Source organism: Vigna unguiculata, chromosome 2 (assembly GCF_037176805.1).
Source record: "Vigna unguiculata cultivar grain cowpea cultivar isolate G323 ecotype 2 chromosome 2, ASM3717680v1, whole genome shotgun sequence".
NCBI lineage: Eukaryota > Viridiplantae > Streptophyta > Magnoliopsida > Fabales > Fabaceae > Vigna > Vigna unguiculata.
The window spans coordinates 35,448,650-35,461,848 of NC_140793.1; the positions used below are offsets into that span (position 1 = coordinate 35,448,650).

The window sequence follows — 13,199 nt, forward strand, 5'->3', positions numbered from 1 at the left end:
TGTCCAAGGTGGAAAGTCAACCTATTGTAGATAAAGCAGAAGCAGATAACTTATATAACACGGTAGTTATTTTTCCTTTAACGTATACATACAGTTCTGGGAGCAACATATAATAATGAGAAATTTTACCCCACAAAACCACCATGATGAATTGTACATGTACTTGAAAAACTTCATAAACACTTTTTTACAATATTAGAAACTATCTTCTATAATTTCTTAAACTATTTATTTTTAAATTTTATCTAAACTAATGTTAATGAATTTACCAAATAAACTCTCTATTGTGTTTGCTAACTTGTGCAGAAGAAAAATATTCACGTCTCTCATACGACTGTCACCATTTGCCTTACAGATTTACCCCTCTGTCCTACCCTCTAAAAGTTAAATATGGGCCTAACTTTTCCAAATGTTAGCCTGCATGGAAATGGTATATCCAGGCCCATCCAATTTCCTACGGGCCTAAAAAAGGTTTGACAAAACCATGCACTAACCAACAAGCAGCTTCTTCCTGCACCCGATAATTTCATTCTGCACTCCTCTCATGCAAATTAAGATAAGACATCAATAATCAATATTGTACGACTGCAATCAAAATTATTTTTTATATCATGTCTTATATAATTTAAAATATAAAATTTTATGTTTCGAAATTTACAATTTAAAAATTAATTTTATATTTTAATTTGTACATCTCAAAATACAAAAAAATATTGATATTTGACATTTTAGATTAAATGATGTCTTCAAATTACACTATCTAAAACTTAGAAACTAAAAGTCGTACATTGAAGGATAAATTGGAAACAAGGGTGCAGGTTGAAATTTATGAAGGTTCCAGCAGAAGCTGCCTAACCTGCATATATTCCATAGAATTCGTTTACTTTTTGATGCAGGTGATCATACTAGAACTTTTTAAAATTTATCAAGCTTGCAAATTACAATGATTTAACAATTGACGGTATAACTATTAATTAAGAAATATTGGATTAAGTGCACAGCATAGCCTAGAAATTGACAAAAAATCCTTTCTAATTGAGTGTACATTCAAAACTGGAGATTGCTAGCTGATAAAGAGATAAGAGAGAGAACAGTAAAAAGCATAGAACGAAAACTACCTAAAAGTGAATACAAATTACAAAGGAAGATGAACAAGTAGTGGAATATGATAGAAACTAGATTTTCCTTGGAGAATTGAAGCCGGAAGAAGATGCTCTGGAAATTACAGACATGATTGAATGAAAAGCATTGGCCGCTATCTTGGACTTAATCTGCCCTCTTTTTGGAAGTGGCTTTTGGCTTCTCAGCCTGTTCCTGTTGGCAAATTCAGCAGCTGAAACACGACCCATTCTGTTGTTCATTCTCTTACTATAAAAAAGAAATGATCTTTTGAGTGGAGGTAGCAAATGGTGTTTATGTGAAGAGCTGGGTAGGAGAAAATGTAAGGTAGGAAGGAGTTTATATAGAAGAGAACCCTGAAAAACTGTATCCATAATTTAATAGTTAGGTAGGAGAGAGGCGTGGGAGAGTGGTGCAAATCAATACTGGGAAAGAGGGTGAAGCAGCACTGTCTCGCTGGTGGGAGTTAGGGAGCATGCCAGCTATTTTGTGTTACCGTATAAGATTCCTTTCCTCTCAACGCATGACAACTTCAGCGTGAATCCATACTTTTGATTTTGAATGAAACAAAAACAAATCATCACAGGCGTATACTTTTGATATAGTTATTGTTGTTTTCAGCCTTCACCAGTAGGAGCGATGAACACGTGCGGGTAAATCAGTAGGATCTTTGGTGTCTTGTTTCTTCCTTGGAGAGATACTTATGTTGACATTTGGACATCAATTCAGGAGCATGTCGCATTCCTTTGTCGCTGTCTCAGATTCAGTGTAAACTGCAAGACCAGCTGGATGTGTTTATGTATATTACTAAAGAGCCTTCAGGTCAAGCAAATATTAATATATGATCGTATGTTATCTAAGTGTGTATGGAACATTTTTCATGTTATTTATATGCACATGATAATGATGATGATGCGGTGTCACAGGGTTATAAAACTTGTTTTTCTGATATCAAACACGACCACCGTGTACCATGATATAAAAAAATAAAAGAAGGTTGGTATCCGTTTTATCTTAATTTGTCAATGTTTCTGTCTGATATGTGTTGAATTGGTGCTTTTTGTGACGGTTAACTGGATGGTATTTAGTTGACCTAACTTGTATATTATGCGGAAGATTCACGGCTGCCTCCTGCTAGGGTGGGCATAGGGACATAAACAGATAGAATTTGTCTTTCTTTCTTGTTTTACAACATCTGGACGTGACTTTTCAGAATTTAAATGCTTTTTGGTTGGAAAAAATTCATCATTAAGAACATTACTATTTCTATCTTCAAGAATTATTCTATTAACAAAGAAATAAAATTAACCCATACAAAACAAGAATATAACGTGGAAACTCTAAATACGGAGAAAAATCACAACCACCAAAGAATAATATTATGTAAAAATTTGTACAACAAAGACTATCCTCCCAAGTCCTTTGACCTCATGTACACTCATACTCTCTAAAGCAAGAATTAAACACAAATCTCACAACATTCAACTACAAGAGTATAAGAAAAGTCAAATACAAGCTTAAGGTGTGTTAGCCCATTATATAGTCACTAACACTCACTCCCTTGGTTATCTTAAGCGATGTGGGACTTTTGAAGACATGTTATTTTCTTCCGCCCAACATTAATTGTTGCGGGTTGCACAATTGTCCCGAAGCGGAGGCCAGGTGAGTCAAGTTACAATCCAAGTGGAATTCCTAGTAGGACAAATATTGAGAGAGAGAGAGATTGTTGTAGGTGACATCAATTGTCCCGTTACAAAGGTCAAGTAGATCGGGTCATAAGTAAAAAGAGTTACGCCTTGACTAACACCTATAGCCTTTGGCCAAGTGGTAAGCTATTTTAGGGGTCAAAATATTGTTGTCTCATATTGAAAGAAAAATATTTGATAGAGCTCGATAACTATTTGACATTTATCTAGAAGTACAATAGAACTAAAAAGTAAATCTTGTTATTTCTAAAAAAAAAAAGTGAAAAGTATGAAAGATGTTGTCAAGAAGGTGTACAAAATTTTAGGTGTCAAATGAGAATAAAAAAAATTTAGGTGTCAAATGGGTTTAAAAAAATTTTAAGTGTCAAATGTGTGTAAAAAAAATTTTAGGTGTCAAATTGGTGTAAAAGTAGTTTAGGTGTTAATCACAATATCAAACAATATCTTCTATTTACTTTTTTCTCTGTTATGAATAGATTATCATATGTGTAGTTTATATACAAGAGAGATTAATCCCAATCCCTATACTCGATCCTACCAAGTTAAGGTCACGAATTTGATTCTTTGTGGACAAATGTTAAGGAAGAGATTGTTGCGAAATGGATAAAAATAATAATTGAAAATATTAATATAATCAATTATTTAGACCAGGCCAATCTATTGGGCCGAGACAATAGGCTATGAGGATTAGACTTGGATCCAATATGAGAAAAAGAGAATAATTGTTATTTACTTATTCAGTCTCAGAGTTGACGTGTCTACCGAAGACAAATGGAATAAATTGTACAATACCTATATTACTTATTATTATTTTGACATTTAACAAATTTTTTCATACATTTAGAAATACAAAAGTATCATCAAAATATTTTTTCTGTGGTAAATGGTAGGAGAGGTTAAGTGTGAGTGGCAGTCAGATACACATCAAAATAGACAAGGTAAAATAGTAGAATAAATAATTCCAAGCTGGATAAAGAAATGAGATAACATATTCTTGGATTTCATGCCAAGTCAGATACAGCAAAACAAATGAAGCATCTAAGCAAACTAGGAGTGATTCCTTGATTAAAGCTAGAGAAAGGTCTTTGTTCTTTTCCTCAAGTAAGACACATAGGCAGAAGATATTAGTGTCAGTGAGTTGCCATTGCTCGTCAATGGTAATAGTTGGGTAAGAAAATTTACAAATGGATGCTGTGATCAATTTAGCCGCCAAAACTTCATGCCATTGGCTGGGAATAGACTCCAACATCACAAAGAGACTCGCCATCAGGTTCCCCTCCAGCAGAACAAAATGCAGCTTGTATTCAGACAAGATAGAGATAAAACGACACACGATCAACAACAATGTCCTGGGCAAATGTTGGGGTAGAAACAGAATTTTAGCCATGGCTTCAAAAAGAGATCCCAATTCTCAGCAAAATTCTCTTTCTTCAGCAGAAACTGTTGTTGATCAGTACTTCACAAGCATCAACGGTAAAGACCTGCGACAATTGGATGAGTGCATATCCGAAGATGCTTGCTTTGAAGACTATGCCTTCACCAAACCATTCCAGGGAAAGAAGGTTTGTTTCAGAACCATATTTCCTACCAAAACTAAGCCATGGTTCATTGCAAAGTGTAAATAGCTCTGCTAGATAGTCTAAAAATAACATTGCAGGAAGTTATGCGCTTCTTACAACAGCTTACTGAATGCATGGGCCGGAATGTGAAATTCAGGGTGAAACATATATTCGAGGGAGATGATTTAACTGCAGCAGCGAACTGGCATATGGGTCATTTTCTTTCGTACATTTATTATATTTTTTTCTTTAGTGTTTAGTGTTTTCTAAAGAACAAATGATCATGGGATTGATTACAATCTTTGTGGTATGGCAGAATGGAAAGAGAAACAGATCCCATTCACAAGAGGTTGCACCTTCTTCAAGTTAACAAAATTGGGAAAGAACCTCATCATTTGGTACGTAGCAAAACGATTCACTCCAGTCTTATATTTTGTGTAAATCATGTGCTCACAATAAAAGTAAATCCAGGAGAACTGAGGTATTAATTGAATCACCTATCAAACCAGGAAGCATAGTTTTGGTAAGCCCCTTCCTTTACGCACCGCCATCTCATATATCTAATATATGATAATCTATGATGCTTTTTTTTTCGGATATGTTTTAATTGGCGTCCCCTCTTGAAAAATTCAGACCCTATTGAAAAACGTAACTTCGACATTTGACAACTTTCCAAATCTAGCTGAGTGTAAGTATTCGTTCCTGTATTTTACAATTCCTTTTAGCCATCCAAAAAACTTCAATTAACATACACATGTGCATGTTCCGGCAGGGTTCTTGAGAAGTCCTCATGTAATACTAACATGGATGTTAAGATTTTACAACATATTTATAGCATGTTGGCTTCATCCTCTCCTAGATGGCTACATAAAGCTATGGAGCTTCTTTGTTCGATTTCTAAGCTCTGTAATCACTCTAGTGAATTTTATTTCTAAGACTTTCTTCAAGTAAGGATCACATTACTTAACATATACTTCATCTTAAGAACTGCTAGCACCGGAGGGTTAGATATAACTTCACTTGTCTCTTTCATCAGTACTCCCTAGCAACGAGAGAACAACCAACGGTCCGATAACAGGTGGAAGTGGTGGAGGCTTGCTATAGGCGACTATTGGGTCAGCCAACTTTATCCTAGTTTTGCTAGCTTCATTCTCCTCTTGTTTCTTAGGTGTTGAAGTCGTCAATAATCCTGTTTCAAGCATATTGTGTTTGATAAATCAATTTCCTTATCTTATAAAGCTCGCGCAATTTAACAGGTAATAAACGAACAAAAGCTTCCAAGAAATTAAAAAAATACAATCTATACAATATAAAAATAGAAGGCATTACACAATACCCCGTGATCCATTCATCGAGTACTTTTGCCAGAACTTGCATTTTGGAGGCAGCACGAGTGCAACAGAACCCCGCATTTTTTTTCTGTAGCTACCGTCCGTTACCTGCAATGATTGAAGGAAACATGCTTTAGATTTATGAATAACTCCATCGTGACAAAAAACACATCTGACCAACTTAAAAACATAGGAAATGCAAAACGAAGTCTCGTTTTGTAATAGGTTTTAACACATCTACAAATCGATTATCGGTGTCATCACATCACAAATTGATATTAACAGCAGAATCCAATCCATATGGCCGTCCAAATTGACTACTACTGATAAAGCATCTACATAGGAATGAATTTTTGCAAACGATAACGCAACTGATTTAGCCAGTGGAGAAAACGAAAATTGATATTTATCAGTTATTAAATGAAATGGCGCATACAATTCTTATACAAGGTTTCAAAAAGTGGTTTAAGATCCAAATTTGTCTACAAAATTAAGGATCGCAACCATGTACTGAGCAACAATAGGATTCTTCGCACTCTTTAATTTCAAGAACTTTCTTTATTGAAAAAAAGAAAGAAAGAGGAAGAGCAATTGTGTTATGACTATAAGTACAAAAACACATTATCAATGCTTCAATTCAAGCCATCGCATTCAGTTACACGGCGCTCGTGAATAGGTGAAGAGTGTAAAAAAAATGAAAAGAAATTGATTGAGAAAATAGCAAGCTTGCAAGAGTGTGTGTGTGAAGCAATGATAAAAGTGAAAAGAAAACTTACAGAAAAGATTAAATCTGTATTATAGGATGGATGAGAAACAGACGCGACTTGAAGGAAGGAGAAGAGATTGAACGAAAATGGAAAATAGAGTGTTCCCGAAGTTTCCTATCTCTCAGTTTCATTTCATAGATTTCAAGAATCTGAACAAACTGCTTTATAAATTGGACTGGAATGAATTGGACTGGACCACTAACAGAGTAACACCATAGGCCCATGCTAATTGCTATTTAACTCACCTTCCACTTCGACCTTTCATTTAACTTTTTTTACTTTTTGTTATTTTTTGAAAAACACCTTAATGAAATTAGAGGACATCTTTACTTTACTTATAACCCGGTCCGACCTGACTCGACCCACTACGAGTTGATCATTTAGTGAGCCAACTTAACTCAGATTACTTAGTGAGCCAATTTAACACGACTCACTTATTAACGAGCTAACAAAATTTGAACCCGACCCGACTCACCACGGGTTGATAGGTTAAACAGGTTGGCTCACAGACTCACTTAATTAAAAAAAAATACAATTTAAAAAAAAAAATCAGTCAAAACTAAATTATAACTATAATTAAATTTTAAATAAACTTCAATACAATCCAAATACAAAATAAAATCACAAAAATACCAAATTATCTATGTATTGGCTAAAAAAACAACCTAACATGACCCTAATGCAAAGCCTAACTTAACAAAAAAACATTTGTGTGACCCTTTATTTGCGGATTGGTGAGCCAACCGAACTCACCACGGGTTCAATCGGATGAGCCGGTTATAAGTGAGTCGGGTAAAAAATCAACCTGTATTAAAATTTATAAAAGATTTTCAACCTAATCCGACCCGAACCCGTAATGGACCGAATTATCTCGTGGATTCCAACCTATTTTAACAGCTCTAACTTTACTATAGGTTGATACATTTTTTTCTCAATTAACTACGTAACAAAAGATGTATTTCTCATCATAATTAATTATTTCCACTATTCAAAGGCTTGCTACTACCGTAATAAATTCAATTATTACAAATAGTCTGTATCACAATTCAGCTTAATGTATATTGTTTAGTTTACTTATTTAGTATTTTAAAGTAGTTAAATTATTTTTTTATGTTTTTGGATTTTAAAGGTTGAGTGGAAAATAATACATGATTACCATGAGAAATGAATCACTCAATGAATGTTCTTGGTTTATTGTCTTTCTTCATTGCTGTTCTTAAAGTTTATTTATTCCAATAATTATTAAGGAATCAATAGTTTAAAAAATCTCAATATCATCAATGCTTTTAAATAGATATATTATTGAAAATGATTACACTAGCATGTAGGTTGAAGATTGATCCTAACAGCAATTCCTGTTAGTAAATTTATTATTGTTTTTTATGTTTTTCTTTTCACAATAGTTAATCAATTTCCTTGAATAATAATTAATTATTGTAATTATTATTGTTAACATTAAATAATTTGAATAAATTAAACATAATATATTATGTTGTGAAAAAATTTCCTTTTATTCATATTTTGTAATAGTATAGAAATGTTAGTATATGTTGGTTTAGATATAAATTATGGGGTAGGTGGGGGTATAGTATCCAGATCTTTTGGAACGGTATGTATTACTATTTATTATCCCCAAGCTTCATTCTTATTAGTCTTTTTCTAACAACAAAATGAGAGAATGTATTCACTTTCATATGAATCGGAATGTAAATATTATTATTATTAGAAAACTTGAAGACCTTCTTAATTACTTAATTGTGAAACATAGTTCGCAATTAATTATAGTTTTGATTAAAATATCAATGTAAATAATTTGGTAATCAAATTAATTAAACATTTAAAGTATTCAAATATTATTGAACAACATCCTATTATTTAAAAATATAAAATTACGAACATATATAAGTAGGAGTAGTAAATAATTATTAAAAAAAAATTGTAAAAAAATATTGGTGGATTAAGTGGGTCAACCACCTTCAACCCAACTCGAACTCATTTAACACGTGGGTTAAGTGAGTCAGGTTGAGTTTAACCCACTTTTGAAAAAAATTGATTTTTTTCTCAACCCAACTCGGCTCAAACCCATGGTAAGCCGGGTTGGCTCACGATTGAAATCCATATTGACATCTCTAGTTGTCGGACAAACTTGGGTCGAATTGGAACATTGGCACCCACCATGAGGACCGACAACTCCCCTTGCCTTCAATTGGGGAGTTTAAATACTCTTTCATCTCTCCATCCTCTGATATTGAGACGTCTTTTAAGAATTGTGACGAAGCTCAACGCTCCAAAGCGCAGATAATATCTCAGGAACGCGATAGCTGCCGGACAGACTTGAGTCGGATAGGAACAAGTTTTTCTTTGATAAGTTAGTTAATACATTTTAATTATTCTTTTATAAATAAAATATTTTTTCTTATTATTCTATAAATATTCTTTTATATATTTTATTTAAAAATATTTTAATTTGATTTTAAAATTTATGAATAAGTATAATTTGTTATTAAAGTTTATTTATTAACTATTTATTTATTTTTGTCATTGTGAGGTTCTAACATGTTTCTACTTTTAAGGACACGGATAAAAAGTTGCATACTTTATATGAACTTTAAGAAAATAAATCAGATATTAAATTACATGCCCTAATTCTTTTCCAAAGTACAACGTTTATTTTCTTCTATGATCTACTTGAACCAAATTATTCTTCCATCGTTTTTTGTTGTTATTTTTCTAAAAAATAATACAGTGAATAAGAAAATTAATTAAAATTTTAAAATATTAACTTTTATATATATATATATATATATATATATCTTTTAATTTAAAATATAGAGACAAGGTTAATAAACTTTGATATTAAAAAATTAAAAATAATTTAAAAAACACATATAATTTAATGATGCTTTTGTTGTGATATATAAACTAAAATAACTTTATTCTTAATGTTTGCATTAATTGAAAAGATCTCACAAATATATATATGAAATTAAAAGTGTTTGGTTTTGTGTTTAGAATTTCAAATTCACCCTTCGAATGTGAAAGATATAAAATTATTTATAATATTTTTTGTTTATGTCACACATTTAACATAATTAGAATTTAGACTCTAAGACATGGCTTAATTTGGAAAGGATGATAGGTCCTACAAGATCCCTACCAACCGAACCCTGTCAATGGAGCTTTGTGGCTTCTTTTTAATCTTCTCATCTTTTTCCAAAGGAATACATGTCATGTGGGTCCATTCATATTCAAGTGCAACACCACCCATTATTTCACTCTTTATGTCTCATACCCTTTATTTTCATTTTTTTATTATTTCAAAATTCAAAAAATTTATTTTAACAATATACAAAATTAAATTGTCTTCTAAAACATTAGGAAAAAGTAAAAAAAAAAAATTAAGTTTTTCTTATGTCATGCCATTTTCAAGCATTTACATCAAGACCATAAAGATTATTATTAAAATAAAAATACTCTATTGACCTTCTTCTAATCAATAGTCAGCAACCTAAATATTATTAACTAGATTCAAAAGCTCATGATTATGTCGAACTAATGATGAAAAGACAATGCCCCCAAGTAGCATAGTTTTTGTTGTACTTCTTTGAATCGACGAATAATAACTTTCCTACGATAATTTTAGAAAAAAACGTAGTTAGTGCATGATCATCAACTTCTTTAGGACACACTGCAAAAATATTTTATGATATATGGCATCAACTTCTTTTAGACACATCCCATGGCAATGCAACTTCTCCTTAATGACATTGACAATTTATTTATTTCATATAAATATACGTAATTATTTAATATATAAAAATTATAAAGCCATTGTTATTAAAATATTATTTTTAAATGGATTTTTATAACAATTGTAAAAATGTTTTTTTACTTATTTTAAACAATCTCTTGTAAAATTAGTAAAATTGATTAATTTTAAAACTGAGCTAATTGAAATACTGAATAACTTGTTTAATCGAATGAGACATAATTTTTAACATTAAATATTTTCCATAGAAAGATTATAAATATTGTTATCTAACTTTTAAAACATCACAAGATTATAAGGAATTTGTTATAAGTGTTACTATTGTCTATTTTCTTATTCCTTTTGAATTTCATAGCTAAGATAAAGTATTGAAATGACATTAATTTTTATTAATAGTAACAATGGGATTAACAATTAAACCTTTATTCTTATAAATAATAAACTCCATGTCTACGAGCTTATAAAATGTTTAATATTTTTATTTTACATATTGAATGATTCATAAGCTAATTATATAAGACGATTAAATAACATTAGATTAAATATTTTTATATAGTAAAGAAAAACAGGCCTGTGTCACAAGAAAGTTAATTGATATTTTAAAAAAAAAACTTTTTTTTTAATTAATAAAATCTAGAAAACACAAAAAAAAAAAATCATACACCGATTCAAATATATTCACTTTTACACGAAATTAAAATTCTTCTTTATCCGATATTTTGATTCATTTTGGTCTTAAACTTTAGAAATAAATAGATATAATTCTTTTAACTTAATTATGTTAAATTTTTTTGACGTATCAAATACATTTTTCAACAGACATTGAAATATGGATGTGTCAAACAGTATAAACAACTCAAATTATACATGAAACACATTTAACACAAAAAATATTTGATCTTACTGGGTTAAAAATACTATATTCATTTATTTTTAAAGTTTAAGGAAAAAAATATATTAAAATTTATAACATGAACAAATTTTAATTTAAGTCAAAGTTCAGCGATTAAAAACATATTTAACCCTAATTTAAAAAATAAAAAACTTATGGTAAAGCATGATTGATTGTGCACAATGGAATGAATTCAACTTACATAAACTCAAAACTAATGAATTTTTCATTAACATTGACACATGAAAACAGAAAAAAGAAAATTACAATATTATTTAAAAGTAATTCATCAAAACCAAACTAAAATTCTAAAGATATTAAAGAGTATTGATCAACACTCATACTTTAAAATATTACATTAAATTATTTTTATTTTAAAAGTCACTTTATAAACATTTATAATATTAAATAAGTTTTTAAAGTAACTTAACATCAAAATAGTTATAACAAAGTTACAAATTAAATGAGGACTATGTCGTTATTGTTAAATATTTACGATGAGAAGATTTGAGGAAAAGTTTAGAGTAAAAGAATTCGACCTCTACTTCCTAAAATTCCTGTCCATTTCTTTTTACTGAATATTAGCTTTCTACTTTTACAAAAACATCGATTAAAGCATTTTCTTTTTTTAGTAAAACAGAGCTTGAGTCGATACTTAATTTATTATATTAAAAATCATCTTTAAAAAAATGTTTACAATTTCTAAATGTTCGGTGCAGTTATTAATTTTATCAATTTATACAACTCAAAATTTATTATTTTAGATAGTTTCTTCATTTCATTAACAAAATACTATCATCTTGGTCGACATTGAAGAAAAACTGATCTCATATTATATCAAGCAAGTTAAGATTATATTTATTGAATTAAAATTTGTTGACATTTCTTTGTTAATGTGATTAGTATAAAAAAACTTAAATATAATAAAAAATAAAATGAATAGTAAATAATATAAAAATATCATTTTCTTTTATCATAGGAAAACATCATTATAAATTATAAAAATATGACATTCCAAATAGGTTGCCATTTTGTATATTAATAGTCAGCGGCTCTCTCCTAATAATATGTATATTAAAAAAATTAACAAATATACAAAAGAAAATAAGAGAATCAAAACTCAAATAAAAAAAACTCAATAGATCAAACTTATTTCTAAAAATATAAAAACTTAAGAAAATCCACAATTAAATAGTTTATTATCACATCATAAAAACAATATATATATATATATAGAGAGAGAGAGTAAAAGTAATAATTATCACTAAAATATACAAAGTACGAGATCACTTTAAGATAGTATCGGGCACACGATAACTTTTTCTTGTGTGTTTGGTATATTAATTTATATTTTGTATCCTCTCTCTAATATTATTATATTCCACAAAAGATTATAAATCCTTCTCTGTCTCGTTAAAATTTCCATGTTTAAAATGATGGTTTTTTTGACATTAGCTTTGTTTACAGTACACATCCATGGGGAAGAACACTAGTTTTCTTTAATGAAAAAAAGGTAGAGAGAGGAGGATTAAGGGTAATTAATTAAGGAACATGTGTGGTTGTAGATTATTAATGAATGGTTATGTGATATTTGACACTTAACCTACTTGCTGGTCCACCTGAATCACAAAGCTTCAACTTTAATATTCTTCTTATCTCTTAACAATCCATCACTTTATTAACTTTTGATTAAAAATAAATAATTACGCAGCAATATTGTATGTTATAACTCACTTATTAACTATATGCATAACATCAACAAAGAAATTTAACTCGACTACGTCTAAGAGAGTTGAACATGCTACATCTAAAAAGTTTAAATTTGAATATATATATATATATATATATATATATATATATATATATTTTAATACCATTGCTTATAGTATATGATATATGAAGAATACTTTTAGGTATAAATTTTAAGTAGCATTCATTGAAAGATTTTTTTAATTAAGATTATACTTCATATGTATTTAAGATAATTTTAAGTTTTTTTTTATTATTTGAACGTTTTTATTAATTATGGTGGTCGTGTTTGATACACAATTTTTGT

At 29.8% G+C, this 13,199-nt stretch overlaps 2 protein-coding genes across 3 annotated transcripts; one reads left to right on the forward strand and one right to left on the reverse strand.

Moving 5' to 3' along the window:
- Positions 1–3,968: 3,968 nt before the first annotated feature.
- LOC114173096 (Nuclear transport factor 2 (NTF2) family protein) lies at positions 3,969–5,622 on the forward strand. 2 transcript variants are annotated; one of them, XM_085669659.1, is made up of 7 exons: positions 3,969–4,387; positions 4,483–4,597; positions 4,701–4,782; positions 4,856–4,907; positions 5,018–5,072; positions 5,157–5,331; positions 5,421–5,622. In XM_085669659.1, exons 1-7 carry the CDS (start codon positions 4,010–4,012, stop codon positions 5,428–5,430), a joined length of 867 nt encoding a protein of 288 aa, XP_085525785.1. In that variant the 5' UTR covers positions 3,969–4,009; the 3' UTR covers positions 5,431–5,622. The 2 variants fall into 2 exon arrangements, with proteins under 2 accessions (XP_085525785.1, XP_027913119.1); XM_028057318.2 differs by having other exon boundaries at positions 5,157–5,622.
- LOC114174639 (uncharacterized) lies at positions 5,068–6,630 on the reverse strand. The gene is made up of 3 exons (XM_028059466.2): positions 6,492–6,630; positions 5,721–5,823; positions 5,068–5,573 (listed from the first exon to the last, which is right to left on the reverse strand). Exons 2-3 carry the CDS (start codon positions 5,794–5,796, stop codon positions 5,401–5,403), a joined length of 249 nt encoding a protein of 82 aa, XP_027915267.2. The 5' UTR covers positions 5,797–5,823; positions 6,492–6,630; the 3' UTR covers positions 5,068–5,400.
- Between the last annotated feature and the right edge of the window lie 6,569 nt (positions 6,631–13,199).